Source organism: Ambystoma mexicanum, chromosome 5q (genome assembly GCF_040938575.1).
Source record: "Ambystoma mexicanum isolate Mex_15411 chromosome 5q, UKY_AmexF1_1, whole genome shotgun sequence".
In the NCBI taxonomy this organism is placed as follows: Eukaryota; Metazoa; Chordata; class Amphibia; order Caudata; family Ambystomatidae; genus Ambystoma; species Ambystoma mexicanum.
Window position 1 is genome coordinate 1,093,192,686 of NC_090933.1, and position 25,755 is coordinate 1,093,218,440.

General features: G+C 48.5%; 1 protein-coding gene across 6 annotated transcripts in view; it reads right to left on the reverse strand.

The window, feature by feature from the left end:
* The window catches only part of WASHC5 (WASH complex subunit 5), a 1,117,936-nt gene that overhangs the window by 260,525 nt on the left and 831,656 nt on the right, over nt 1-25,755 (reverse strand). For all 6 annotated transcript variants that reach the window (XM_069621617.1, XM_069621614.1, XM_069621616.1 and 3 more), the window contains one exon: nt 12,948-13,049. In XM_069621617.1, coding sequence (XP_069477718.1) covers nt 12,948-13,049 — 102 coding nt within the window. The remainder of the gene's footprint in view (nt 1-12,947; nt 13,050-25,755) is intronic.

Sequence of the window (25,755 nt, forward strand, 5' to 3'; positions counted from 1 at the left end):
GAAACACTTCCGCAAGGGAGTCACAATCCAGAGGGCATCCGCCTCAATAACAGCATACCCGGACTATACTTTCCAGGTACAACGAAGGAGACTCAACTTTGGTGCAGTTAAGAGGAGACTATGGGAATCGGGCTAAAGGTACATGTTGATGTACCCAGCGAGATTGAAGGTATTTCACAAGAACAGAACACGTTTTTTTTGACACCCCAGAGGAGGCGTCGGATTGGTTGGATGCACAAAATTGCCCGGCAGGAAGGGAAGACCAGAAAGGAAGCAGTGAGGAGAAATGACGCAGCGACCCAGCGAGCGAGGTGCTGTATAAGATGTATCAATGGGACTTGATTATAGTTGTGCTAGATAATGGGAAGGCAGCGTATGGTGACGCATGACAGGGAGAAGAAGAGCACCCAACCTCATACTCCCTTAGATAGGTTTGTTCGGTTACCAGTAGAGCGGTAACCTCCTGCTGGGTGCCTGGTACCGGTGTAGCTGGACGGGACCAAATGCGGGAATCGCCTGAGATCCAGCGATGGAGCTGGGCAACAGTTGGGGCTGGGCTGGGATGGGAAGGGGGAGGGAAGGGAAGGGAGTTGGGGAGTTTGTAGTGGTAGTGGTTAGGGAACGAGCATGCACCCACGCGCCTCCACGCGTAATCCAAGGGGAGCATTCTCGGGCTGGAAACACTGGGGGGAGGGAAAGGAGAAGAGACCGAAAAGGGGATGGGTGACCTTAGAATGATAACCTGGAACGTCAGGGGGCTTAACACCTACCTGAAAAGAAACAAAGTGATGATGTACTTGAAGAGGCAAAGAATAGATATAGCTCTGTTGCAAGAGACCCATCTCACGAAAGAGAAACAGGAGGTAATTAAGAAAAAGTGGAAGGGCACTACCGTCAGTGCCACTTACTCAGCATTTGCCAGGGGGGTGATCATATGGGTCGCACCGCAGGTGCCTCTTCAGATACTACAGACTGTGGTGGAGCCAGATGGAGGATGGTGGCGCTCCGGGGGCTTTTGGAAAACAGGGAAATAAAGCAGCATAAATACATATGCCCCCAATCAAGATACTGTGATTTATTATAAAACGCTATACAGGAAGATCAGTCCCCACACGGGCGAGACGATTATTTGGAGGGGGGAAGGGGGGTGGGGATTTTAACTGTACGCTAGACCTTAAATTAGATCGATCGGACACGAAATTTGATAAACCTACACCCGCAGCAAGAGCACTATGGGTCCTCCTGAGGGACTTCGGGCTCGAAGACATATGGAGGCAGCAGCACCCGACAGCAAGACACTATTCCAACTACGCAGCCCCAAATAACCTGTACACAAGGTTGGACTATATGTTCACCACCCCCGGAATAGTTAGGGAGGTGGTCTCAATACAAAGCCAGGATGCTGTCGGACCACTCCCCCATGGTTCTAGAGTGGAGACATCAGCCCCCAAGATCCAGAGTTCCCACATGGAGACTCAAAGCCGAGGCCCTGAGAGACGCTTCATTACGAGAGGACCTACGGGAAGAGATAATAAGCTATTTTGAACATAACACGGGGAGCGTGGAATCAGAAGGGACCCTGTGGGAGGCCTTCAAGGTGGTAATCGGGGGGGGGGGGGGGCGGCCATTTCCAAATCTAAAGGGCTCCAGAGGGATATAGAGCAGGAATTGAGGGATACTGAAAAGAGATTGGAAATAATAATGGAGAAAAAGGGGACCTCGCAGGAACAGGCAGAAGGGGCGAGCCAGCTGCAATTGGTGGGCGGAGAGCTATGGGACAGGCTCAGCCACCTGAACTATAAGAAATATATTGAACGGCAACATGTTGTGGGGACAAACCAGGGAGGCTGCTAGCATGGCTATATAAAAACGAGGAACAAAGGCCTGCTATTGGAGAGATAAAGGGAGAGGCGGGACAGGTCTGGAATAGCCAAGAAACGGTAAACGAGAGATTCCTCGAATTTTATAAACAGATGTGGGGGAGGACATGGAGAGGGAAACACAAGAGGTCCTGGAAGACATAGGATTGCCCCAACTAAGCGCAGAAGACAGAGAGAACCTAGAAGCCCCAGTTACGCTGGAAGAATTAGAGGCAGTGGTGATGCATCTACCCATGTGCAAACCACCTGGTATGGACGGGCTCCCCAGCGAGTTTTATAAAACATACAGACAACAGATCCTTCCCCCCGTTACTGGCCATGCTGAACGAGGCAAATGAGAAAGGGAGACTGCCGGAATCCCTGAGAGAGGCAGTGATCATTCCCCTCCTTAAGCCAAGTAAGCCCAGCGTGGACTGCGGATCGTACAGACCATGGTCAATGCTGAACCAAGACAATAAGATCCTTACGGCAGTACTCATGAATAGACTTAAGCCAATGATAAATAAACTAATACACCCAGACCAAACGGGATATGTTCCGGGTAGGAGCATATCCGACAACCATAGGAGGCTCCACCACATCATAGAACAGACAGAGGGGGGACCCAGACGAAATAGCAGTAGTCTCACTGGATGCAGTCAAGGCATTTGACTGGTCCGATGGCCATGGCTGATGGCGGCTTTAAAGGGATTTGGCATGGGACCTGGGTACTTGCGGTGGGTGGAAATACTTTACAGCTCCCCCACAGCCAGAGTTAGAACAGGGAAGATCATATCGGAGAGCTGGCAATTAAGCAGAGGCACGAGGCAGGGCTGTCCATGGTCACCAATTTTGTATATACTTGCACTTGAGCCACTAGCCATCTACCTCAGACAACAATACAGCGAGATAGGGGTGCGCACCAAAGGGGGACCGCACCTAATACGCTATATGCAGACCATATGCTCATATACTTGCGTTACCCGGAGGAGAACCTGCAATACATCTTAGAAGTGATGGAACGCTATGCGGTCAACCCCAAAGAATCAAGTATGTTTCCATTGGGCAGATACAAAGGCATTCCACAGTCAAACCTGCCCACTCTGCAGATAGCTTTTCAGACCGAAATGTTTAGATACCTGGGGATTAACATTCACCATACGGCAGCGGCTGAGCACAAATGCACACAGAGAAAGCAGTAGAGGGCGTAAAAAATAGCATGGATTTTTGGGCCAAACTACCCTTGGCTATGGTAGGGAGAGTGGCCCTGCTGAAGATGGTGGTCTTGCCCAGGCTACTGCATTTCTTTACAAACATCCCATACATGGTGCCCAGGCGCTTCTTTACTAAACTGCACAGCCTGTGCAGGGGCTTCCTGTGGAATAACACAAGACACAGAGTGGCCCTGTGGAAACTACAGAATGTATTTGATAGAGGGGGGATAAAGTTACCAAATTTTGAGATATACCACCTGGCGACGCAACTACAATACGTAGCCAGGTGGCTGGCGGAGGATGAGATGGCAGAATCCAGGCTGCTGAAGAAGAAGAGTGCCCCATACTTCTTACGAGAACTAATATGGCTATGCAAATCAGAGATGCGGGGGAGACCGAGATTGTTGACACTGGGATGGGAGGTCTGGCACAAGGCGTGCCGGTCCATGGGTGGCCCAGCCCCGTGCTCCCTGCAGGCGCCACTTGTTGCGCTACGCGGAGCAGATGCCCAACTAAGGAAAATGATCCAGAAATACTGGGAGCCAGTGGGCCTAGCCACCCTGGGGGACATCTGGCAGGAGGGGGAGGCCATGGATTTCCAAACAATAGTGGACGGAACCGGAGTACAGCTAGGACAGCATATCACATATAACAGAAGTCAAAAGAGTGAAAGAAACATGGTCTGAAATAGTGCTCACGGAGCAAGCGGATACGGCTATGGAAACAATGCATGACATCTCGGGGGGGGGGGGGGGGGCATGAGTTATCCAGGATATATGAACTAGCTATGTCGAGAGTGGGAAAAGAGCTGCTCGAACTAAGGTGGGACTGTGAGGAGGAGGCAGGAGAAGCCATGCAAGACGGGCAATGGAGAGGGCTCAAAGATACCACAAGAAGGTGTCAAGAAATGCCAGGTTACAACAAATTCAACTGCATGTCACCCACAGAGCATATATGACCTCCCATATGATAGCGAAATTTGGAAACGCAGAGGCACAAAAATGTGTGGAGAGGAGAGAACTGGGATGATCCACATGTTCTGGGCATGCCCGGAGGTCGGGTAGTTTTGTGGGGAAATTAAACTCAAGCTGTCCGAGAAGGGGAGTAATTTAGACATAGAATCCATATGGGCATGCATGCTAGGGGGATTCACCAGGCCACGTAATTTGAAACATGTATGTAAACTCAAAGACCTAGCATACATCCTGGGCAAGAGGAGAATCGCCATGAGCTGGAAAGCTGCTCACAGACCTAGAGTGGAGAGGTGGTGGGAGGACCTCCTTAAGTGGGCAGACGCGGAGACAATGGCATGGTATGAGGCGGCTAGCAAAGAGGGGGGAGAAGAAGTGGGACCACTGATGGAATGGAGACAAATTAATGCCTCGCTACACGGGAGCACCCAAAGTGACCCCAGTGACGAGGACCTGCCCGAGAACCAGGAGGACTGATCCGAGCAACAGAAGCCAGAGGTATAAGGGGGAGTGCTCGAGTTTATGGGGGAGGGAGTGGGGAAGACATTACGGAGAGAAACATATAATGCATATTGTGATACACATGTAACTGTAAATATCGGGAGTGTAAGTTGTGTTGTTTGTTGCAAAATCAATAAAACCTTTTACAAAAATAATATTTGCCGTGTCCCTTCCGGCCCTGCTGTCCCATAGCCTTCTGCCTGCCTGCCACACTGGATCTCAATGTTTTCATCCCCAGCTTTGGGCGATCCGTCTCTTTGTAGGCCGATACTCGTCATCCATTGACCATTGCTTCCCCATGTCTGTCTTAGTGGACCTTCACCCAGGGTTGTTTCCCTGAGACTGGCCCCCTTGCTCCTCGTCCTTTCCCACCTCCAGTCGCTCCACTCTCTCGGTCTCTACTTATGCTGCTTCCTCCATTGTTAGTGCCGTCTACTAACCAAACAAACACTCTACTAATTAAAACGATTAAACAAACGCCCATCCACCCTCACCCATGCTTGGGCTTCGCTGCATCTCTTGCTCACCCCACCGTGACTCTGGTTGGGGTCTTCTGGTCAAGGCTCTGAGCTCCCTTTCTACTACAAAGAGCTGGGACAATGCTCCCGCCCCGATCTCCTCAAGTAGTAGATTTTCAACATACCCCATAGGGTCCCTGCCTTTGTCACCTTCCGGCAGTCCAACTATACAGATGTTGTTCCTTCAAGCCCTTCCCTCTGCATCCTGCGCTCTGCGTTCCAGGAACTTTACTCGCTGCAGGACTGCGACATTTGCATCCACGTGGCGGCCTCATCCGTGGTGTTCTGATGAACCTGCTGTTCTGCAGTCATCACTCGGTCTGTCAGGTTTCGTGCGTCCTGCCGTAGGAGGCCCACATCCACCATGACTGTGTCTAACTTGTTTTCTTAGGACGCCTTCAGGGCACCTAGCGCCATGTCCATTTTATTTTCCAGGGACGCCTTTAGGCCGGCAATTGCCTCCAGTATAGGTTCTTAGTTTACGCTTCCCACTTGTTGTGCTGCACTTGTTGTAGTCATTGCTGCTTTTGGCTGAATGGGTGGTTTCCTTCTTGATCTGCTAGTGAAGGAGTCTATACTAGTTTACTTCTTCCTTCTTTTTTCCCCATTCGACATTATCCACTTTGCGGCTTAAGACGTCCGCCCTGTTGTCAGCGCCGGCAGCCGTAAGGGCCTGGCCCACCCAGGCATCCAGACTGCAGGCCTTTCGCTCTTCCCTGGTTTGCTGTGCGTCTCACCAGTCCACTTTATTCTTGTAGCTTGTGCCGTGGCACTCTCTGGTGATGTCGTCTGGACCGTTTCCTAGATAGTTTGCGTTAGGGATGTCCTTGCTTCCTTGTCTATGTCTGTATGCAGAAGCTTGTATGCCCACGTAGTGTGCACCATCTTGCTGCTACGAATCGGTCTTTGTGTGCTCATATATGTGAGTACAGGTCTCTGTTGGTCGCGGGTGTCCGCTTGCCGGTAGTCAATGGGTTGTGGCCTCCCACATTCAGTTTATTACCAGTGCTCTTGGGCTTTCCCTGTCCCCCGTGCTAAGGTGGGGACAGCAGTGCGCCAGAAGCGTGGTTTATGCCGGTGTTAGGCCATGCCAATGTTGTGCACTCCTCTCTGCATCCGGGTCCTACTCCCGCTATTGCCTTGATCCTGTCTTCCACCGGTGAGGCCCCCTCTCTCTGTGATAATTGGCCTCCGTGTGTGGTCCCCACAGCAGGCCATACAGCACCGCCTTCAATGCTGCTGTGCTGTTCTCTGCGTCGGGTTCGTGGTATATTAGCACTCACAATGTCTTTGATGTGTCAGGACCAGGCATAGCCTCTTCTGTTCGTACCTCCTATATGCTGCAGGGCTGATCCACTCCACTCTGCTCTAATCCTCCCTGCGCAAAGTCCTGTGGTGGTGCGTCTGTCTTCCTTCCTCCTCCATGTGTGTCCGCCCTGCTGGGGGTTCGTGCCCCATGTCGTCCTTCTGGTTCCTCACTAGCGTCCCCCTTCTGCCATGCCCCTTGTTCCGTGCCTTGGGCTGCCTGGCCTTGTCCAGCCAGCTATGAGGTTCCGGCCGTGGGCCGAATTCTCGACTTTGGGTGGTGTGCTCCTAAGCCTGCAAAGCGTCTCTCATTCGCCCGTGGCTCCGTCGCGTGCTCCTCTGGCCCACGGTAGGGTCCGCTGCGTATCTGCGGTATTGCAGCGTGACACACAATGTTAATGTTCCCGTTGCCTCCGGGGCCTGCTGCAATGCTTTTTGAGTCTCGCTCGTAAAGGCCGTTGCTGGTGCCCAGGGTGATGGACTGTCTTCCCCCATGTGCCGCGGTCCTTTCTTGCCCTCAGGATGTTTCGTGGCTCCCCTTCGTGATTACGCTGCTGGTTGGTCCAGCGCTCACTTCATGGTGCCGTTCTTTGTCCCAGCAGGACTATTTCTCATTCTTCTCAGCTCCTCGTGGCGGGGGCCGGGGCTGTATTAGGTCAAGCCTGCACCTTTTAGTTCCAATTGAGCTTCCCCTCTGGCACACCTGTGTGTCCGTTGGCCTCTGCGGTGGACTCTCTCCTCGGGCTACGTACTCATCTCAGGTCGATACTGGTCCGGGGCACAAGCTTCTCCAGGCTCTCTCCACCATCAGTGCCTGTCCCCCGCTGTCTCCATGAGGACACGCAAAGCCTTTGCTCGTCGCGTGGCACCTTCCTTCCCTCTGCTGGACTTCGCTCGCAGCCGGCTCCAGATATCACTGGGCAACTCATGCGCCAACCGGAGGGATCCCTCACTCCTCTTCTCGCCCGGTGGTGCTTTCCTCAGATCCAACACCTACCCTCTGCCTAAGTTCCTGTTCTCGCCGGGCTCTTCTGCCGAACTGGCTAGCTGCGCCTACCATTTTGTCTGTCTGTGCCGCGGGCTCTCCGGTCTTCCATCTGGTCGTTTCTTGGGCGGATTCTTGTTAGACTTAGTTTCCGGTTGTGGTCCTACCCTTCATATACTTTCATGTGGCTTTCCAGCCACTTTTGGGAGGTTGTTTGCAAGTTTTTTCAGATCTTCCTTCAGATCTTGCAAGAGCTTCTGGAATCAGCTACTTAGCTCATGGCCGCCAAAACCTTAATCGATTTGTTACACAATCGTCTTTAGTTTTTTTCATAAAGAAAACAACATTACGACAAGCTCATTGTGGGGTTAAGTGCAAATTTATATTCACAAAACACAAACGTTATAAAATACATTCCTAAAAATGTGGAGGGGGTCCATTTACACATTTATGGTGAACCGAGGATGAACTCAATCTAATTCATAATGACAATCTAGACTTCCTATGTCAGCGATACAAAGGGAATTTCATTTTGTATCTCAACCATTGCCTCATTCTTCAGGACATTATCATTCAGAAACAACCTAAATATTCCTTCTGCGCTGGCTCTAAACTTTCAATCTGCAGAATAATTAAAAATCCCCAATTGAATCGATTAAATCAATACATGATATTCCCGTCTTACCATCTGAAGATATCACTCACATTCTACATCTCTTACGTAGGCAATCCCAATAACCACAAGAGTTTAGGAATGCTGCATATTCCAGTTATAAGACTTGTATTTCCCACTGCATTAATGAGATACAATAAATTATCTTTTGAAGTAAAGGGGAAACATCACCTTTAAACAAATACTAAACTAGTGGGATTTACCGAGGCCCTTACTTCGCTCAGGCTCCCTAGTCTTGTACTGGTAGGTCGTTACCGATCCTATATGCCCCCCAACATAAGCGCTGATTGCAACAATATGCTGACCCAGCCTGCTCTTGGAACACAGTCTCAAAAGATAAACGGCATCAAAGCACATTCAAAGTGCTTTTTGAGTTTTCCCTGGACGAATACAAAAAATTACCAATAGGGACCAATGAGGTCACCGTTAGAAAATTTGATTTGTATAACAATTCTGAGATTGAGTACACAATATAATACCAATACAACAAACAGTAGTAGGGTGATGGACTGGTGAACTGACCTTTGGCATACTGGGAAAGTAATGTTTTCTAAACAGGTCACTAGCACTACTGATATGCAGACGATCATGCAGACAGCTAGTCTCATTTACAGCCACTTAAATGTTGTTGTCTACTTCACTGCAGGAAGAGATGTACACTGGCATTTGCTTTTCTTGTAATCTTTTATCTATAATGGTCCTGATATTCTGAGGGGGTTACTAATCATGATTATCAGTGTCTAACGAGACCTTGACAATAGCAATCATATTTGATGGGGTTGCCACCAGGGGAAGTCAGCAATGTAAGGACTTTAATACAGAGGTCGAAGTGAGCAGCAGCTGTAAAACGCTGAGTCCCACTACTTTTGCTTTTTACCGTTAACAGCTCCACTACTTATTACAACCACCTTTACCATTCAGGAACTGTTCTTTTTGAAGTTCAAGCATACCACTTCATTTTACAACTCTATGGCAGTTACAGCCAAACTGACATCTGTTTAACCATACATTCACGGAGCCTGGATGACATTACATTCGGGAAGGATTAGCTGGCTTTATTTTAACAATCTGAAGATGGCAGAGGTGTTGGTAACACTGATAAAGTATCTTTCAAGACATCTCTCAAAAACCAAGGGAAAACATGTCAAGTTGTTGTTTCAGGTTAAATGCTTAGATGATACAGTTGATAAAGTTTAGGTCATTTTCAAAGAATTTAATTTTAACATCAGGTGGCTTCATGGGATTTTCCCCTTAATGCCACTGGACAAGTGAGCAGTTCTATTAGGAGTCTTAGTGAAAAGTCACTTGTACAAATGTAATGCAACTCCTGTGGGAAACCTCCTGTTAGGGAGAATTTTCATTTCTGTGCTAATTCCCTTTAACCTTAAAAACACCCAGCTCTTTTGCTGAACTCAGGCTTTTAAATTTTACTCCCACCATAGTGGGACTTTTTCCCCTACTCCCTCATGTGTTTTGCTGACAAGGATTTTGTGTTTCTTATTGTTTAATGGAGTCTGGTAAACTCCGTAGGCATCTGCTGTTTGCCTTGTGACACAGCACCTTTTGTGCAGTGCCACTAAGAAGTCCCTTGGCCTTCTCTGAATGTTCAAATACATTTTCTTGGGTGTCTTACTTAGCTTTTCTTTTGTGGGCCCAGCACACACCACCCTAGGTGGAGTGCTAGTGGTTACAAAGTAACCCCTTATCCCACTTCTTATGCAACATTTTTTTTACACTAACTTGAATGGATTATGGCAGTGGTTTCCTTTTTTTACTACCTTTGTGCCATGTACCTGCAGACTGATTTCTCAGCTGTAGTACCGCACCCAAGGGTGACCATTTTCCCAAGACAGACCCTGTCCTCTTTTTTTTCGCCATTTCTTGTCAGTTAGTTCCTTCTGGGCTGTTACTCTGCTGAACCAGGTTGGAGTCCACTGTGCATTTTGCCTTTGGCAGGCTTCAGCCTCGAAGTCTGCCCAGGCTCCAGTGTGTCTGGAAAGGCAGGAAGTGAGGGAGGGTCCCGAAACTTCCCTGTTCTTTGTCTATTAGTGTGCCTGAAGGAAACCAGTTCTGATTGGTCGGCTGGCTGTCCAGGCGGATAGCCACCCTGCTGGGTGATTGACATCCTAGGGCTGTGAATGAATCAGAACTTGCTTAAAAAGCGAGGTTTTTGGGACTAGAGGCAGAGTCGACCACTGGAGGACCACATCCGACAAAGAGCACCCTGCTGGACCACAAAGTGCCCGGTGAAGCCCTGCAGCTCTGCTGACCCTGTTTTAGTTTCGACTGGGAAGACCCACAAGGGACTTCCTCCCTTGGGCTGGTGGGACCAATTAGCCTTGAGACCAGCTTCCTTTTGGCACAACCCCAGACTTGCTGTGACTTTCCAAAGCTGCAGAACCCAATTCCCGGGGACCGCTGACCATCATTGAGTGCATTGTCTTCGGAAGTGTGAATCCGCACAAATCTTCGTGGGCATCCAGAGGACCCTACAGAAGCAGGAAATCTTCATCCAGAGTCACCTCACCAGAGTCCAGGAGTGACCAAGTAACTTCCACCCGTAGCAGGCAGTTCTTTGGCACTGAGAAAAAGGCACCAAAACCATAAATGGCTCCTGAATCAAGGAGAATCCACTGCTGTAGAGTCCCTCTCTCAAGTGCTGCCGCAGGAGCCCGTCAAATGTCCTCCCTTTCTTCACCACGGCCAAGGACCAGGAACAAGGGTCTGCTACACTGCAACAGGAAGGCATCCAGCTGGAACCAATTCTTCCATTCTCTGGTACATCTACCTTTTGCCAATTGTGGTGCTTCCTAGTTTGGGGAGTACCCTTTTAAACCCTTTTGAATTGACCTCAACTCACTTGCACTGGCCTCCCAGCTTGTGCTTCTTCAAGGTGGCTCCGCTTCAGCTTATGTGATTTTCTACTGAACTACTGACCATATCTTAAATCATTGTTCAAAGAAGTTTGCACCAGAACTTTGAACTGGCCCATTGACTTTGGCTGTACTGGCTCCCTAAAGGCCTCCTTCTGAACCTATTGGCTTTGGCAGTGCTTGTTACATTACAGGTTTTAATTGTTGAACACTATTATTGCTGGGATAATACTGCCTACATCACTCTGGGAGAATCTAACTGTTTTACTACTTACAAAGTATGCTCTGATCTGACTAACGTTTCCCTCCTTAAAACTCAATATTGCAATGGTGATAACATAAGTGTTATTACTTACCTCAAATGACGTCGCTCAGTGGGATGGAATATGTATAACATAAAAGTTTACTCACCTACTTTATTGATCTTGTTGAACTGAATCCCAACTTTGGGATTAATGGTACTATTAGTTGCTGCTTCTCAAATATTGTCTCAATATACTTGGGTATGTTCATACATACTTATACTATAACTTTAAGTGTGTACGTTTTTACTTGGATACCTATATTCACTTATTTCATTGTACAGCTCACATTACCCCTCTGTACCACCTTTAGAACCCTTATTACCTACTCCTCACAATGCTCTTGCATCAGCCTCTTCAAGACCTCTCTCTCAGACTTTACTTCCTCCTGGTCACTAGCCATCCCTGATGTTACTGCCTCTTCTCCTGCAGACTCGCCACCTCCTCCTGATCCTACCATCTACTCTTGACTTCCACTCCCATGTCCTGATAATATATTCTCCTTCTAACACCAACCTTCCCTATGTGTTATCACGTTCTCTTTTACGGCCCTAATGGTCACCGCTTGCACCTGCGAAGCTAGCACAACTATGCATTGGTAACCTATCTCTTCTGGCTGACTATGTCCATTTACCCGCCTGCTATCAATACTTCTCTTTAAAGTGCTTTGGTACTGTTTCCTGCACTAAACCTTCAGTGTTCAGGAAGCCACAAAGTGACAACATTGTGACAGCAGGACCGCAGGGTTCACTGCTCATCCTGCGATACTTATGAAATGACATATTTGAAATGCCCCATGGAACTGCAACTAACAAAACACTCACTACCATTGGTCATTTAAAAGAAGCTTTTTACATTAAATGGAAACTGTCATTTTACAGTTACTGTTTAATGTCTGTTTTTATAAAGAGCTTTAGGCTCTCTCAATAGGGTGGGAGTTGCTCAAATATTGCCCCTGCTTGATCTCACAAAGGGTTTGATCTGGATCTCCCTCCTAAGGGTTGGTCTGCCGTACTTGGCTTTTGGTTTGGAGTGTCCAGACCCGAAGGACTGCCCAGTAATGTGGCACTGCGATTGTACCCCGACATGCGAATGGGACCAAGATGGTGTGACCAAGCTAAAAGCCCCTTCTTGCCCCAGCCCATTATCGCCTGGCTCGGGTGGCACCAGGCCCAGAGACACCACCTTGCCGGCCCCAAAACTAGGTAGTGGACTTCATCCCACAGGATAAAATGGTGACTTGTAAAATGTGATGGGCTATTCTTCATGTAGTAAAACCTTAACTGCACATCATGTTCTGCATTCGAGGAGACAACAAAGCCCATTACCAGTGCAGAGATTAGTCATTAATGTAGAACCTTCCCTAACAAAAACAAACAAACTGGCGTTCTTGTTGACATTGCTCAGACTACAGAAATACCTTCTAGTGCACCCCTAGCCATAACTGTTGAATTGCATCAGAAAGCTTGCATGTTAAATGCATTCACCAGTTTAAACTTAGCAGCGTCTCACAGGCTCAATGCAATGTAAACTTGTACTTAAGAAAATAAAATACCCGAGATCTGTACCCAAGTCACGGATCCTTTATGAAATCTACATAATGGAAAAGGAATGGCTAAATACTGGTAACCTAGAATACGTTATGCACATATGTGCCTGAGCTATACCAATGAGCATGGTACAGGAGACATCCATATAGCATACACAAACATTTTAAATACATAATAAATATATATAAAATGCTACCTTCGCTCTGGAGTTAAAGATAAGGCCCTTGTGGAGGGCTAGAGCCACTCTTCTGACCAGCTCTTTCCGGATCCCATCTTCCAGCAACTGCTTTGGGTCCACCTGGAAACAACATGGGAACAACATGGAGAATATTAGTTACAAATACCTGCTTTCTTAGAAAAAGTGCATTGACCAGAAGTATTAAGGGTGTTGGTAAACCGAGGTTTGCATTTGTTTTCAATCACATAAAAATTGTTTCTCACCAAGGATATTTATAAAAGTATTGCTGTACTTAATATTAAGTTTTAACATGTTTGTAATCCGCTTGACTAGATGGTTCCTAGTTGGAGTATTTAACTCTATAAAAGTGGCAGAGAAGAATTACTTTTTGGGGGTTCTTCTAACATTGTCCAGGACTTCAAAGCTCGACTGCATCAGGACCAACTATGGAGTCATGCACTAAGGATCTGGTGACCGGTATTCTATGGCCCTGGCTGCTTGGAATTTGGCCAAGGAAAGCCGGCTGCACAGGTGCGTTTGGGTGTCTAGCTTATCAAGCTCAAGGTGGTTGTTGGCTCTGGTTGGTGTAACTTGAAGGAGCAATGATCCAGACAAGGTTATTGTTGGGGAGATTTATCATTATTGTGCTTCATCCGATCTCCTAGTGAGAACCCCAGCACTTTTTGCTGGACTTCTGGACCCCTTTCTTTCAAATATGAAAGAGTGGAGCCTTTTTCTGCCCATCCATCCTTGTGGGATCTATCTTTTGGAACTCTATTCTTTATATTCTACCTGTACTATGGAGTCTGTCTGCTCCATAGCTCTTAAAGGCATCTATGTTTTACTACTGCAGCACACAGATCCTGATGGGCAGTGTTGGCTGGGGACCCTTGCGGTCCTCCTTTAAGATTATTTTTCTATATCCTTGAGTAACTACAGTTTGTAAGGATACTCTCTGGAAAGTCTGAGAGAATGGCACAACCTTCAGTGGAGTGCCAAAGGGATACTTAGTATCCCCCTTCTCTCTGCTCCTGTGACTTTGTCAGACAATCACCTAGTCATGGCTGGTGCCAGTGGTTCCATGTCATTTCATCGCCTGTCTTTTCATCCCCAGGCCGTGCAAATTCCATTAAATGTGCTCATTGTTTTTTGGAGGGGTGTGCCCCCCAAACCCCCCCCCACACATTTTTTGCCATTGTCCAACCGCCCAAACCCTTATCTGCCCTTTCCCAACCCCCCTAAAAAATGTGATAAGCACATTCGATGGAATGTGCACTTTGAAAAGCCTGGGGATGAAAAGGGAGACGATGAAAGGACGTTGTACCGGTGCCAGTGGACGTGTCCTACAAACTGTTGTGTATTTTTTAACCCACAGGCAATGTCCATAGCGCTAGTGCACAATAAGGGCACCCAAATACCAACTTGGGGCCTCCCTTCTTTTTTCACCATTACTAGCGTGGTTGTTCTTTGTTAGCCATTCTACCATTCTGGGAGGGGGAGGACTGTGTATGTGTTTTGCCTTTGGTGGGAACCAGTAGGTATCCCCACCTAGGCTCCAGTGTGTCTGGGCAGGCAGGAAGTGGGGGAGGAGTCTTCCACCCCCCTGTCCTTTGTCTGCCAGAGTGCCTGCATAGGTCCAGCAGCCAGAGGGCGTCTGGCAGCCCTGATTGGACAGTCAAATACCCATTTCTGTAAAATGCTGAGAATGATTGCAGAAGAGTGTGCTGGAACTGCATAAACGGTGAGGCTTCTGGAGTGTAAAGCAAGTCGACCACAGGAAACAAAAGTAACCAAAGAAGAAGACGATGACCAGAGACGCTTGCAGACCCTTTTCAAGACCGTGAAGAAACCACTGCTGTCATGATCCAGTTCTCTAGGCGATAGAGGAGCTCCGAAAAGGACAACTCCTTCCCTGGGCTGGTGGGAACAACCAGTCCCAAGACAAACTTTGAAACAAGCCATTTCCTGAGGTCCTAGGAGCTTCCAGAGCTGCAGAACCCCAATACCAGGAGACCTGCTGCCCATTTCGTGTGCATCATCATGGAAAGGCCGAATCTGTCAAAATCTTTGATAATAATGTAAGGACACTCCAGAGATCCAATCTATCTCACCCACACCCCCTCACTGCAGTCTGGGACTGCAGGAATCAAAGAAGATTGACCGAGCAATCTGTGTCGTTTTTTTGGTGCTGCTTAAAAGTCACCAAAACCGCAGTTAAACAAGAATTTGCTGACAGTCGTGCTACAGGTCTTCCCTCGAGATTGCTGCTGAAACACCCCGTCCATTGCCTGGTCTCTCGTCACAAGACCAAGGAATCCTGAGGTCGTGTCCAGAGCTGCCACATCGCAGAGAAGCCAACATGAACACTTTCTTCAAACCAAAGGTACTGTGGGGGAGAAGGTATTGCTTACCTGATTCCAATAAGTAGCTTCAGAGCATTGGAGTGAACATAGAGGTGTCCAGGGCAACCCCTCTTACCTCTGACCCAAGCTGCTTGTGTCCCTATGTCTCCTTTGTTAGTTGCTAACTTGCTGCTACAAAAACTTTAGACACTGGAAGAAATCTGCAGGAACCCTTCATCATTCGCTGTTTGTCAAGACTTCAAGCCCTCTCCGAACTGCCTTAAGCTATGGTTGCATTTTTGGACTTGAAGACTTGGCAGGCAAAGAAACCATCTCTAGAACCTTGAACTAAGCTCATGTTGCACTAACCACTTATTTTCCTCCCTTTAAGTGACTTTCCTTTATGTGCTTGCAGAGTAAATGCATTAGCGTATGACCCGTTGAAAACCGCATGAGTGCACAATTACCGATATTACGATAACCTTGTCTTTTCCCTTTGTAATGTTGCTACAAATGTAACCGAGAACAAACCCAAAAGTGGAAGTGCCCTTTGAAGTGTATTATCTAGTATTCCTCTTCATCTTAAGATAAGACTGACTGCTCTGCCACACTAGTACAGACTCATACTAAGAGTTGGGGATCTACAAACCCAACAAAATGGAGGATTAACAGCTACATTTAATACTTCACTCGTATCAAGATTTACCTTGTAACATAAGAGAAGTCGAAACTCATCTGGTAAATCAACTTAATTTTAATCAAAACGCGTGTCCTCCCATCTATTCCTTGCATTGAACGATTTTTAAAAACGAGCACTGGCAAAGCCAACAGATTTGGCTCTTTTATAGGCCTTAGCCAGTAATTGAAAAGGCACTGCCATTCGATGCATAGGAACTCCCACCATTTGCCAGGTGTTGCCAGCTCATGACCAGGTAGTAACATTATGGCAGTACCTGGCAAATGCATATCCCCACCACCTACACAAAAGTCAAAACAATGTTGGCTTTGCCAATGCTCGTTTTAATAGCTGCCAATTTATTTGAACATTTCTTAGTTGATTCATTTGAAAACGTTTCAATTTTGTTGGGAATCGGGGGACGATCGTCCCAAGTCCCCAAGAGGTTTCGGATGAGGCAAAGGCCGAAGAGTGTGTCGTAGGGACTGGGGGAGGGGATGTCCCTAGAAGCTGCATTAGGGGTAGGTTACAATATGTTGGGGTACAGATTGTGCTAAGCGTGAAACGCCATCTTAGAAAACAGTAGCACTTTGGAATTGAGGCCAAGCACCATGCTGCACCCAGGGCACTAGGCCCGGGCCCAGAACATAGAGATGCGTGTGTGCATGCAGGGTCAGGTTGCGGCATAGGCAGCAGTGAGAAAGACCAAACCCGCAGAGATTCATATGCCTCTCATTGTCTCATACTAGCAGCACTTGTATCCCGGAAGGAATGCGCCCTTCAAGGCCATGAGGGGGCAAAGAGCTCCCTGTGAACAGTTATCCCATGGGAAGGAGGGCACAAGCCTCCGACCTTCACCAGTCCGAATGAGAATGCATTACTTACCGTAAAAGCATTTCTGATGGTTGTATCTGCTTAGATTCACATGCTGTGCATAGGTCCGACATCCAGTGGTCACTGCGGAGTATTGCATTTTGTTTTTCGTAGTCGAAAAGGGGACGTCGACAAGGCGTGTCTGAAACACTATCCCTATAGTGACGTGCGTTGTACCCACAATCCCTCACGCGTCGAGGTCCCTCTGTTTGATTTTTCTGCCCTGAGGGAGCCTTCTAGACGTGAGTGAGTACAGAAAAGAGAGAGATATATAAAGGAAGTCTATGTTCCTTCCATCCGAGAGGGGAGGAAGGGTGGGCGCATGTGAATCTAAGCAGATACAACCATCAGAAATGCTTTTACGGTAAGTAATGCATTCTCTTCTGATGTTTGTTAATCTGCTTAGAATCACATGCTGTGCATAGACTAGCGAGCAGTACCCGTAGTTGGCGGTGGGTTATGAGAAGGAACAGTAGAGAAAAGGTGTCGTAATACTGCCTGTCCCACCTGGGAGTCAGATCTAGAGTGTGTATCTAGACAGTAGTGTTTTGTAAAGGTGTGCACCGAACTCCAGGTAGCCGCTTTGCAGATGGACTCAAGGGGAACATTTGCAATGAATGCTATGGATGCCCCCGTGCCTCGAGTAGAGTGTGCTCTTGGCCTGAAGGGCAGTTCTCTCTTAGCAAGAGTATAGCAGAGAGTGATGCATTGAACAATCCATCTAGAAATAGTGGATTTTGAAACCGCATCTCCTTCTCTTCCTGCTGCCACCGAGACGAAGAACTGATTAGTCTTCCTCAGTGGTCTGGTTCTTTCCATGTAGAACATGACCGCTCTGCGTACATCTAGTGTGTGCAGAGTCCTTTCTCCCAAATTGGAAGGATTTTGAAAGAACGTTGGTAGTTCTATAGATTGGTTTACGTGGAATTTAGAAATAAATTTCGGAGCAAACCTAGGGTGAGTGCGTAGAACCACTTTATCTTTGTGAACTGTAACGAAGGGGTCTAGAATAGAAAGAGCCTGAAGTTCACTTACTCTCCTGATGGAGGTGATAGCTATTAAAAAAGCAGTCTTAAGCGTGAGGTGTTTAAGAGATGCTTTGTGCATGGGTTCGAATGGAGAGCCCATGAGTCTGGTAAGTACCACATTAAGGTCCCATCCGGGAGCTGGGTCAGCTATCGGGGGGTGTATTCTCTTTACTCCCTCCATGAAGGCTTTTATAACAGGGATCCTCCACCACGACACTTTGAGTTGGGAAGTGGCGTATGCAGAAAGTGCAGCTAGGTGGACTTTAATGGAGTTAAACACTAGACCTGAATCCAATAGGTGGGTCAGGTATAGGACCACATGTGTGGGAGAGCAGTCAATAGGGTTGATGCTTTTACTCCTGCACCAGATGACAAATCTTTTCCACTTGCTAGAATAGCAGTGGCGAGTGTTCGGTTTTCTGGCTTCCCTGAGGATGTCCATGCATCTTTGCGGGAGTTGTAGATGTCTGAACTCTATGATCTCAGGAGCCAAGCTGCTAAGTTCATGTTCTGGGGGCATGGATGCAGAGTCCTGCCCTTGTCCTGAGACAGCATGTTGTACGGGCAGGGGAGTTTTACTGGGGGGATAGAGACATCTCCATCAAGTGAGCGAACCATGGTTGTCGTGCCCACATTGGGGCCACTAGTATCATGGTCACTTGTTCCTGGTGCATCTTGTGCACCACTTTGTTGAGAAGGGGAGTCGGGGGAAAAGCGTAAACAAATTTCCCTGACCATTGCATCGACAGACCGTTCCCCTTGGATTGGTTCTGGGGGTACCTGGAGGCGTAACTTAGGCATTGTGAGTTTTCCAGGGTTGCGAACAGGTCTATTTCTGGGAATCCCCATTGTGTGAAGACGTCGAGGACGATGTCTTCGTGCAGGCGCCATTCGTACTCTTCTGGCAGGGGGAAATCTCTGCTGAGACTGTCTGCCAGCAGATTGAGTTCCCCGGGTACATGTAGTGATAGTAGGAACATGTCCTGTTTGAGAGCCCACTTCCATATATTCTGGGCCAGTTTGGACAGGCCTGGAGAGTGGGTGCCCCCTTGCTTGTTGATGTAGTACATGGCTGTAGTGCTGTCTGTAAGGACCATTACCGTTTTGCCTTGTAGGTGTTCCTGGAAGGCTCTTAGCGCCTTGAACACAGCTAGTAGCTCCAGTAGATTTATGTGTTTGGATGCTACGTTCGGAGTCCACACTCCGTGAGCAGTCTGATGGGATAGGTGCGCCCCCCATCCTGTGAGGGATGCGTCTGTGGTTAGAGTGGCTTCCGCCGCGGGTGTGGCAAAGGGTTTCCCTTTTTCCATGTTTTCCTTTGTCCACCACCGTAGCGAGAGAACCAAGGCTTGCGAGACCACAACTATATCCTCCCATAGTCCGCTGGCCTGACACCACTGGCTGTTGAGCCACTCTTGCATTGGGCGCATGCGCAGGCGCGCGTGAGGTACCAAATAAATACACGACGCCATCATTCCTAGCAAGCGCATTGCTTTGCGTACCGTCACCTCTCGACCGGTCACATATTGAGGGATTTGAAACAGCATGTTTTGGACCCTCTCTTTGGAGGGGAAGACGAGGCCGTCCTTTGTTTGAATTAGAGCCCCTAGGAATTGCTTGATTTGACTGGGGTCTAAACTGGACTTCTTTTCGTTGATGGAGAAGCCCAACTGGAAAAAAAGGTCTACCCTCTTTTGGGTATTGGAGAAGCATGTTTCGTAAGAATCCCCTGTTATGAGCCAGTCGTCGAGGTAAGGGTAAACTGGGATGGACAACCTGCGCAGGTGGGCCGCTGCCACTACCTTCGTGAATACCCTTGGTGCTGATGCTATGCCGAAGGGTAGCACTTTGAACTGGTAGTGTTTGCCCTCTATCATGAACCTGAGGTATTTTCTGTGCGCTGGCAACATTAAAATATGAAAGTATGCATCTTTCATGTCTAATGTTGTCATGTAATCTCCCTGAGAAAGCAGTGGGATCACTTCCTGTAAGGTTACCATACGAAACTTTTGGGGTTTGATAAACTTGTTCGCTGGGCGCAGATCTAATACAGGGCGCAAGGTTAGATCCTTTTTGGGTACAAGGAAGTACACTGAATAAATACCTTCCGTTACCTGAGATAGAGGCACGACCTCTATGGCTCCTTTTTCCAGCAGTTGTTGTACTTCTTGGAGAAGGATGGCAAGATGTTCCGGTGTCATGCGACGTCCCCTCGGGGGTCTGTAGGATGGGGAACTGTTGAATTCGATACAGTATCCGTGGGCTACGGTGGAAAGTACCCAACGGTCTGACGTTATCTCCTCCCATGCAGGAAGAAAGGATGTTATCCGGCCCCCGACCGGTGTTGCATGGGAGGGGACGCGAATCTTCGCGTCACTTGGAGTTGTTGGGGGCTTGGGAGCCTCTGGGGGTGGATCCCCGAGCTCTCCTCTTACCCCGGCGTTGGCCTCTTTGGCTGTACTGCCCACTATTGGTCTGGTAATTGGTGGCAGGGTATTGTTGATGCTGACTTTGTTGTTGTTGTTGGCGTTGGCCACGAAAAAAGCGTTTGTTGCCATAGCCGCGTCTGGTAGTGGGCTTAGAGATTTGGTCAAGAGTCTTGATAGTATCGAACTCTTTTTTTGCCATCTCTAGAGCTTCATCCACCGCTTTTCCGAATAGGTTAGAGTCTTCCACAGGTTTATTTATTAAAGACGCCTGTGTCACTGGTTTAAACCCTGAGTTGCGCAGCCATACATGGCGTTTTAGGAGTATTCCCTGCACCAGGGAACGTCCCGCTGTTTCTGCCGCGTCCAGAGAGTTTTTTTTACAATGCTCTGGTTGACCTGGGTTCCTTCGCCAATAGTTGAAAGTAGGCGTGTACGTAAAGGCTCCGGTGCTTCCTCGGCATCCTTGCGCAGTTTGGCCCACTGCGCGTCTGCATAGCTAGCAAGCAAAGAATTGTTGTTCGCAATTCTTGCTGAGAAGGCAGCCGAGGAAGTTACTCTTTTTGCAAGGGCATATAGCCTTTTGCCCTCCTTGTCAGGGGGTGCCTCACTGTGGAAAGTGGTACCCCTGCCCTCTTTCTAGTATTAGATACTACTAGGGAATCCGGAATGGAATGTCCCCTAATGTAGAGCGGGTCTGAGGGAGAAGGAGTGAAAAGTTTTTCAATTCTTGGATTGACCCCTCTGATCAATGCGGGAGTGGCCAGCGAAGGGATGATTCTTCTCTTCACTGAAGCTAGGAGGGGAATGGTCTGGCTGACCGGGGGTTTCTCTTTAATTACTTTTTCCACAAAGTCTAATTCTGGAGAGAGCTCCCCAGTGTCCAGTTCGAAATGTGCTGCTGCTCTGCGCAACAGTGCATTGAAAGTGGGCTGATCGTCAATCGGAGACGTGTTCCTAACCGGTGAATTGTCAGGAGGATTTAGGTTTAGGACATCAGTGTCGGAATACACTGATGGGGATTGCCAGGGGTGCGAAGGTCCTTCTTCAGTGTCTTCTCGGAAGCCTTCTTCTATAATGTCTGGCGTGTCTTCCAGACATTCCTCCCGGTTCTGTCCTACTTGATCGTCTATGAAATCATCCTCCTCCTCCAAGTATTCTTCCTCCCCAGTGAGGTCGTATACGTTATGGAAGTCTGAGGCTGTGTCCACCTGGGGATCGACTAGCCTCGGATTTTTGGCCCTGGGGTCCTCCTGAGGCCCTTCTCTAGTCCTCTTGGGAGTTTGAGAGGTCTGGGTACTCATAAACCTTTCCATCCTCTCCATACAGAGGTGGAGTCTTTCCATGGTTTCATGGGGTACCCCAGAGCGGTCTGGCGGGGGAAAATTAGAGTCATCTAACTGGAAACGGCTCGACCTATCCCAAAGCGTCGAGGAAAGTGTCCCGTCGCCCTCCGAAAAACCTTCAGGTGTGCTGGGTGACCCCCCGACTGAAGGGGGTAGTCCCTGCCTTTCTTCGGGCTCTTTCGGCGTGTCTTTCGACTTATGCGTAGCACTCGACGTGTTCTTCGGCGTACGCTTCTGGGCGTCGGCTACAGCGATCCTCGCCAAGCTTTCGGCGACTCGTTTGTCGGCGGAAGCTTGCGTTTTCGACGCTATGGGTGTCGAACGCTCTACGGCGGTATGCGCCTTCTGTTGATGCGCGCCGGCCGATGGTTTGGGGGCGGCGCCCTTATTTTCCGAAAGCCCAGTCGCTGGTCGCGGCTGCGGTTGCGAGAGGGGCTTCGAACCCGAACGGTCCGAGGAGGCCGCCGGTGGAACCTGCGTCTCCTTGGGCGCCGAAGCTCTTTTCGTCTTAGACGAAGAAGAGCCGTGGGTTGTGTGCTTATGTGAGTCTTTGTGTGCGTCAGTGTCGCCGGGGTGTTCATCCCCATAAGCAGGGCGTGAGCCGAGCCCGTCGGGGCCGGGGACAGACGACGAAGCGCGCAAGCGCTCCTTAGAGGGGGTTTCGACTTCCGTAGCGGAGGTCGTGTTATCGCGTTCCTCGTCACTGTCGGTGGTAGCAGCGCCGGGTGAACCTTCGGCCTTCGACATCGCGTAGGCCGCCCACCTTTTAACCCTACGGTCTTTTAGAGTTTTAGGCTTAAAGGAGAGTTCCGGGACTTTTTTTTTATTGTCCCTACGGTTCGGCCATGTGTTTTTAAGCATAACTCGGTAGATCGTGGAAAACTTTCCTATGGACCTTACCCGACTTTTCGTCCATTAACGCACTCGAAATCAGCCGCCATTTTATGATAATCCTATCACTTGCCGCATCGCCCTGGCTCACCTGCTTTTGCGGCACTAAATCAAATCCCCCGCCCCCGAGCCTGACATCAGCAGACGCGTACCGCCCATTTCCCAACGCCAAAGCACGTTTCGTGTCAACAATCGCTGCGCCTCAGCTAATGAAGTGTCGCCATGGAAACGGCAGGACGCCTCTTTCCTCAATAAGTATAAACACACCGTTTCACAACACACAGCAGCAGATTTTCGATTCCATTACTCTCGCTGTGTTACTTTGAGTATTCTGTGACTCGTTTCTGTGCTCTGGTCAAATACCTTCGTTGATTGTAGCCCGTGTGAACAGATACCAGTACCACCGCTATAAATTATTTTACTTTCTTTACCACACAATGGCTACAATAATGCCGTATATGTACGAGCCCGAGTACACCGAGGAAGAACTACTGGAAAGGCAAGCACGCGAAAACGATGGGGATTCGGACGGCAGTTGGGAGGACCAGTCAACGGATGAAGAGCCTGGACCATGTCGCATGGACGGCGTCTCCACCTGGTGCACGTGCAATCGTTGCGAGCTAATGCCAACTGAGGAGGAGAACTGCTGCTGCCGTGAAAATTCCGGGTGCTTGGCCTACATTTCGGAAGGCGAGCCAAGTCCGCAATGCATCACCGAGCTGCCAGAGTTCAGGGAAGCCTGCCTCTCACGGACAGTGTTGAGGATGATGATGGTGCTTATGCACAAACTTTGCGGCACTGTTCGTCCGCGTAATCCGAGTAACGAGTAAGTATACTCTGGTTGTGATGTCAGTGATGCCACTACTATTTCATGGTCGTCTCCCACATATAAAACTACATCTACATATCATTCGAATGCATGTAAATTGGTTCCATGTTGTGCATTTTCTAGATAGAATTTTTTTCAAAGCAGAATTACATTTTTGTACCTGAATCGACAGTGATAAGAAAGTTGTCATTTTAATACAGTTTGCATCTTTCATTTTCACAGGTGGTACAGGCTGGTGGCCTATCGTTGCTTCACTTGGTGGCTTCACGGGAGGCTCGGACACCGCGTTCGGAGAGTAATACCTGCCTGTGCGGTACTTGCCATTAGACAACATTTCCCCAGCGACAGTGGACAATACCGCGGCTTTTCCCGGGATGTGCTGCAACCGCAACTTTACAATGTGTAATGTTTATTATTTATGTTCAATTGAAATTAAGATCTAAAATAAAACCCAACATATATTTTAACAATGGTTGTTTTGATTTTTTAAATGAATCTAGTGTGTCTCCATTGAATAGTCTTCCTGTGCCTTGTCTTGTCACACCACATGTCTCCGGCCAGCATCCTCCCTCACGCTGGCCGCCCACCTTCAATCCACATAACCGTTGAACCCATATGCAGCAGACATACATATGTTATTTTGCGGGTTGGCATCAAGCCTCCCGGCCTTGCCTCCTCCCCCAAAAATACTTACCACACCACTTTGTTCAGGGTCTCCAGGGTGAACTGCACCCATATATTCTCCTGGGAGGCTGAGGTATTTATAAACTCACCCCCCTGCCTTCCATGTACTAGATCCTGCAGCCTGCCTCTTACATGCAGTTAGATGGCCTCTCCTTGGTGAGGCCCTACGGCAAACGAGTCTTGTCTGCACGACCACCGCCCGCACCGGGGTACTTGCGCTGGCAAGTGGAGCTGTCAGGGAGCGATAAAGGCCAAGAGGTGCCAAAGACCATGTACACTTCAAAGTGGTCTATAGAGCATGGGTTGTTGTTCCCATGTCTACCGCCAGACCCCGTGTCTCCTGCCAAGCATCTCCCCTCACGCTGGACGGCCCCCTGCAATCCACATAAGTGTGTCTCCATTCACGAGTCTTCCTGTGTCTTGTCTGCACGACCACCGCCCCAATCCACCCCCCGCCCTATCAAAGGCAGTTCGCACCGGGGTACTTGTGCTGGCAAGTGGAGCTGTCAGGGAGCGATAAAGGCCAAGAGGTGCCAAAGACCATGTACACTTCAAAGTGGTCTATAGAGCATGGGTTGTTGTTCCCATGTCTACCGCCAGACCCCGTGTCTCCTGCCAAGCATCTCCCCTCACGCTGGACGGCCCCCTGCAATCCACATAAGTGTGTCTCCATTCACGAGTCTTCCTGTGTCTTGTCTGCACGACCACCGCCCCAATCCACCCCCCGCCCTATCAAAGGCAGTTCGCACCGGGGTACTTGTGCTGGCAAGTGGAGCTGTCAGGGAGCGATAAAGGCCAAGAGGTGCCAAAGACCATGTACACTTCAAAGTGGTCTATAGAGCATGGGTTGTTGTTCCCATGTCTACCGCCAGACCCCGTGTCTCCTGCCAAGCATCTCCCCTCACGCGGGACGCCCCCCTGCAAACCGCATAATGCCTTGACATATACACGTCATTCATTCACAAACACACCCCTGTTTCGAATTCTTTATAACCCACTTCATATTTCTAATGAGAACTTCTTTGCGCTTTGCTAGTCAACCCGTGAAGGTGCTGGTTGTCTGCTCTTCGTCTCTGTGAACTTCCGTGACCACTTTGAGCAAACTCATCAGTTTGCAACCTGTGAACTGCTCCCTGTTCTACGACAAGAAACTACTCTGATCCCTGCATCTAACTGTTTGCTCGTCAAGGTAAGGCCATGTACCATACTCATTTTGCGTCCAATTTCTTTTCGTTCAAGACAGTACATGCAAGGAACTAGTCACATGTTCTGAGTTTAGTGAAATTATTTTTGTATTTTTTTAAAGTTATTCAAATACTTATCCGCATGTGAATAACGTGTATAGTTCCAAGAACCAAAACATACCTTGCATTGAACCTTTTATGTATTTAATTTTTTAACACAATGGTATTCATAGAGAATTGTTGATCTTTACTTTTCAGAACTTTCCACAATGCCTGCCTGTTCCATTGGCGGTTGTCCTTCGAAGACCCATAATAAATCTGAAGGTACTATAATGCATGTTTTCCCTAAGACAATAGATCAGATAAGAGAATGGGTCCGATATTGCGGATATCCACCCTCTGAGCTTGAAAGTAGAGTCCTAGAAGTCTTTGCGGACAAGAGGGGTGATCGATACCGCATCTGCAGCAGGCACTTTACCTCTGACATGTACTCCACATCATTGCTAATAAAGAAGAACACACCGCGAGCGAGGCGAAAATTGCTCTC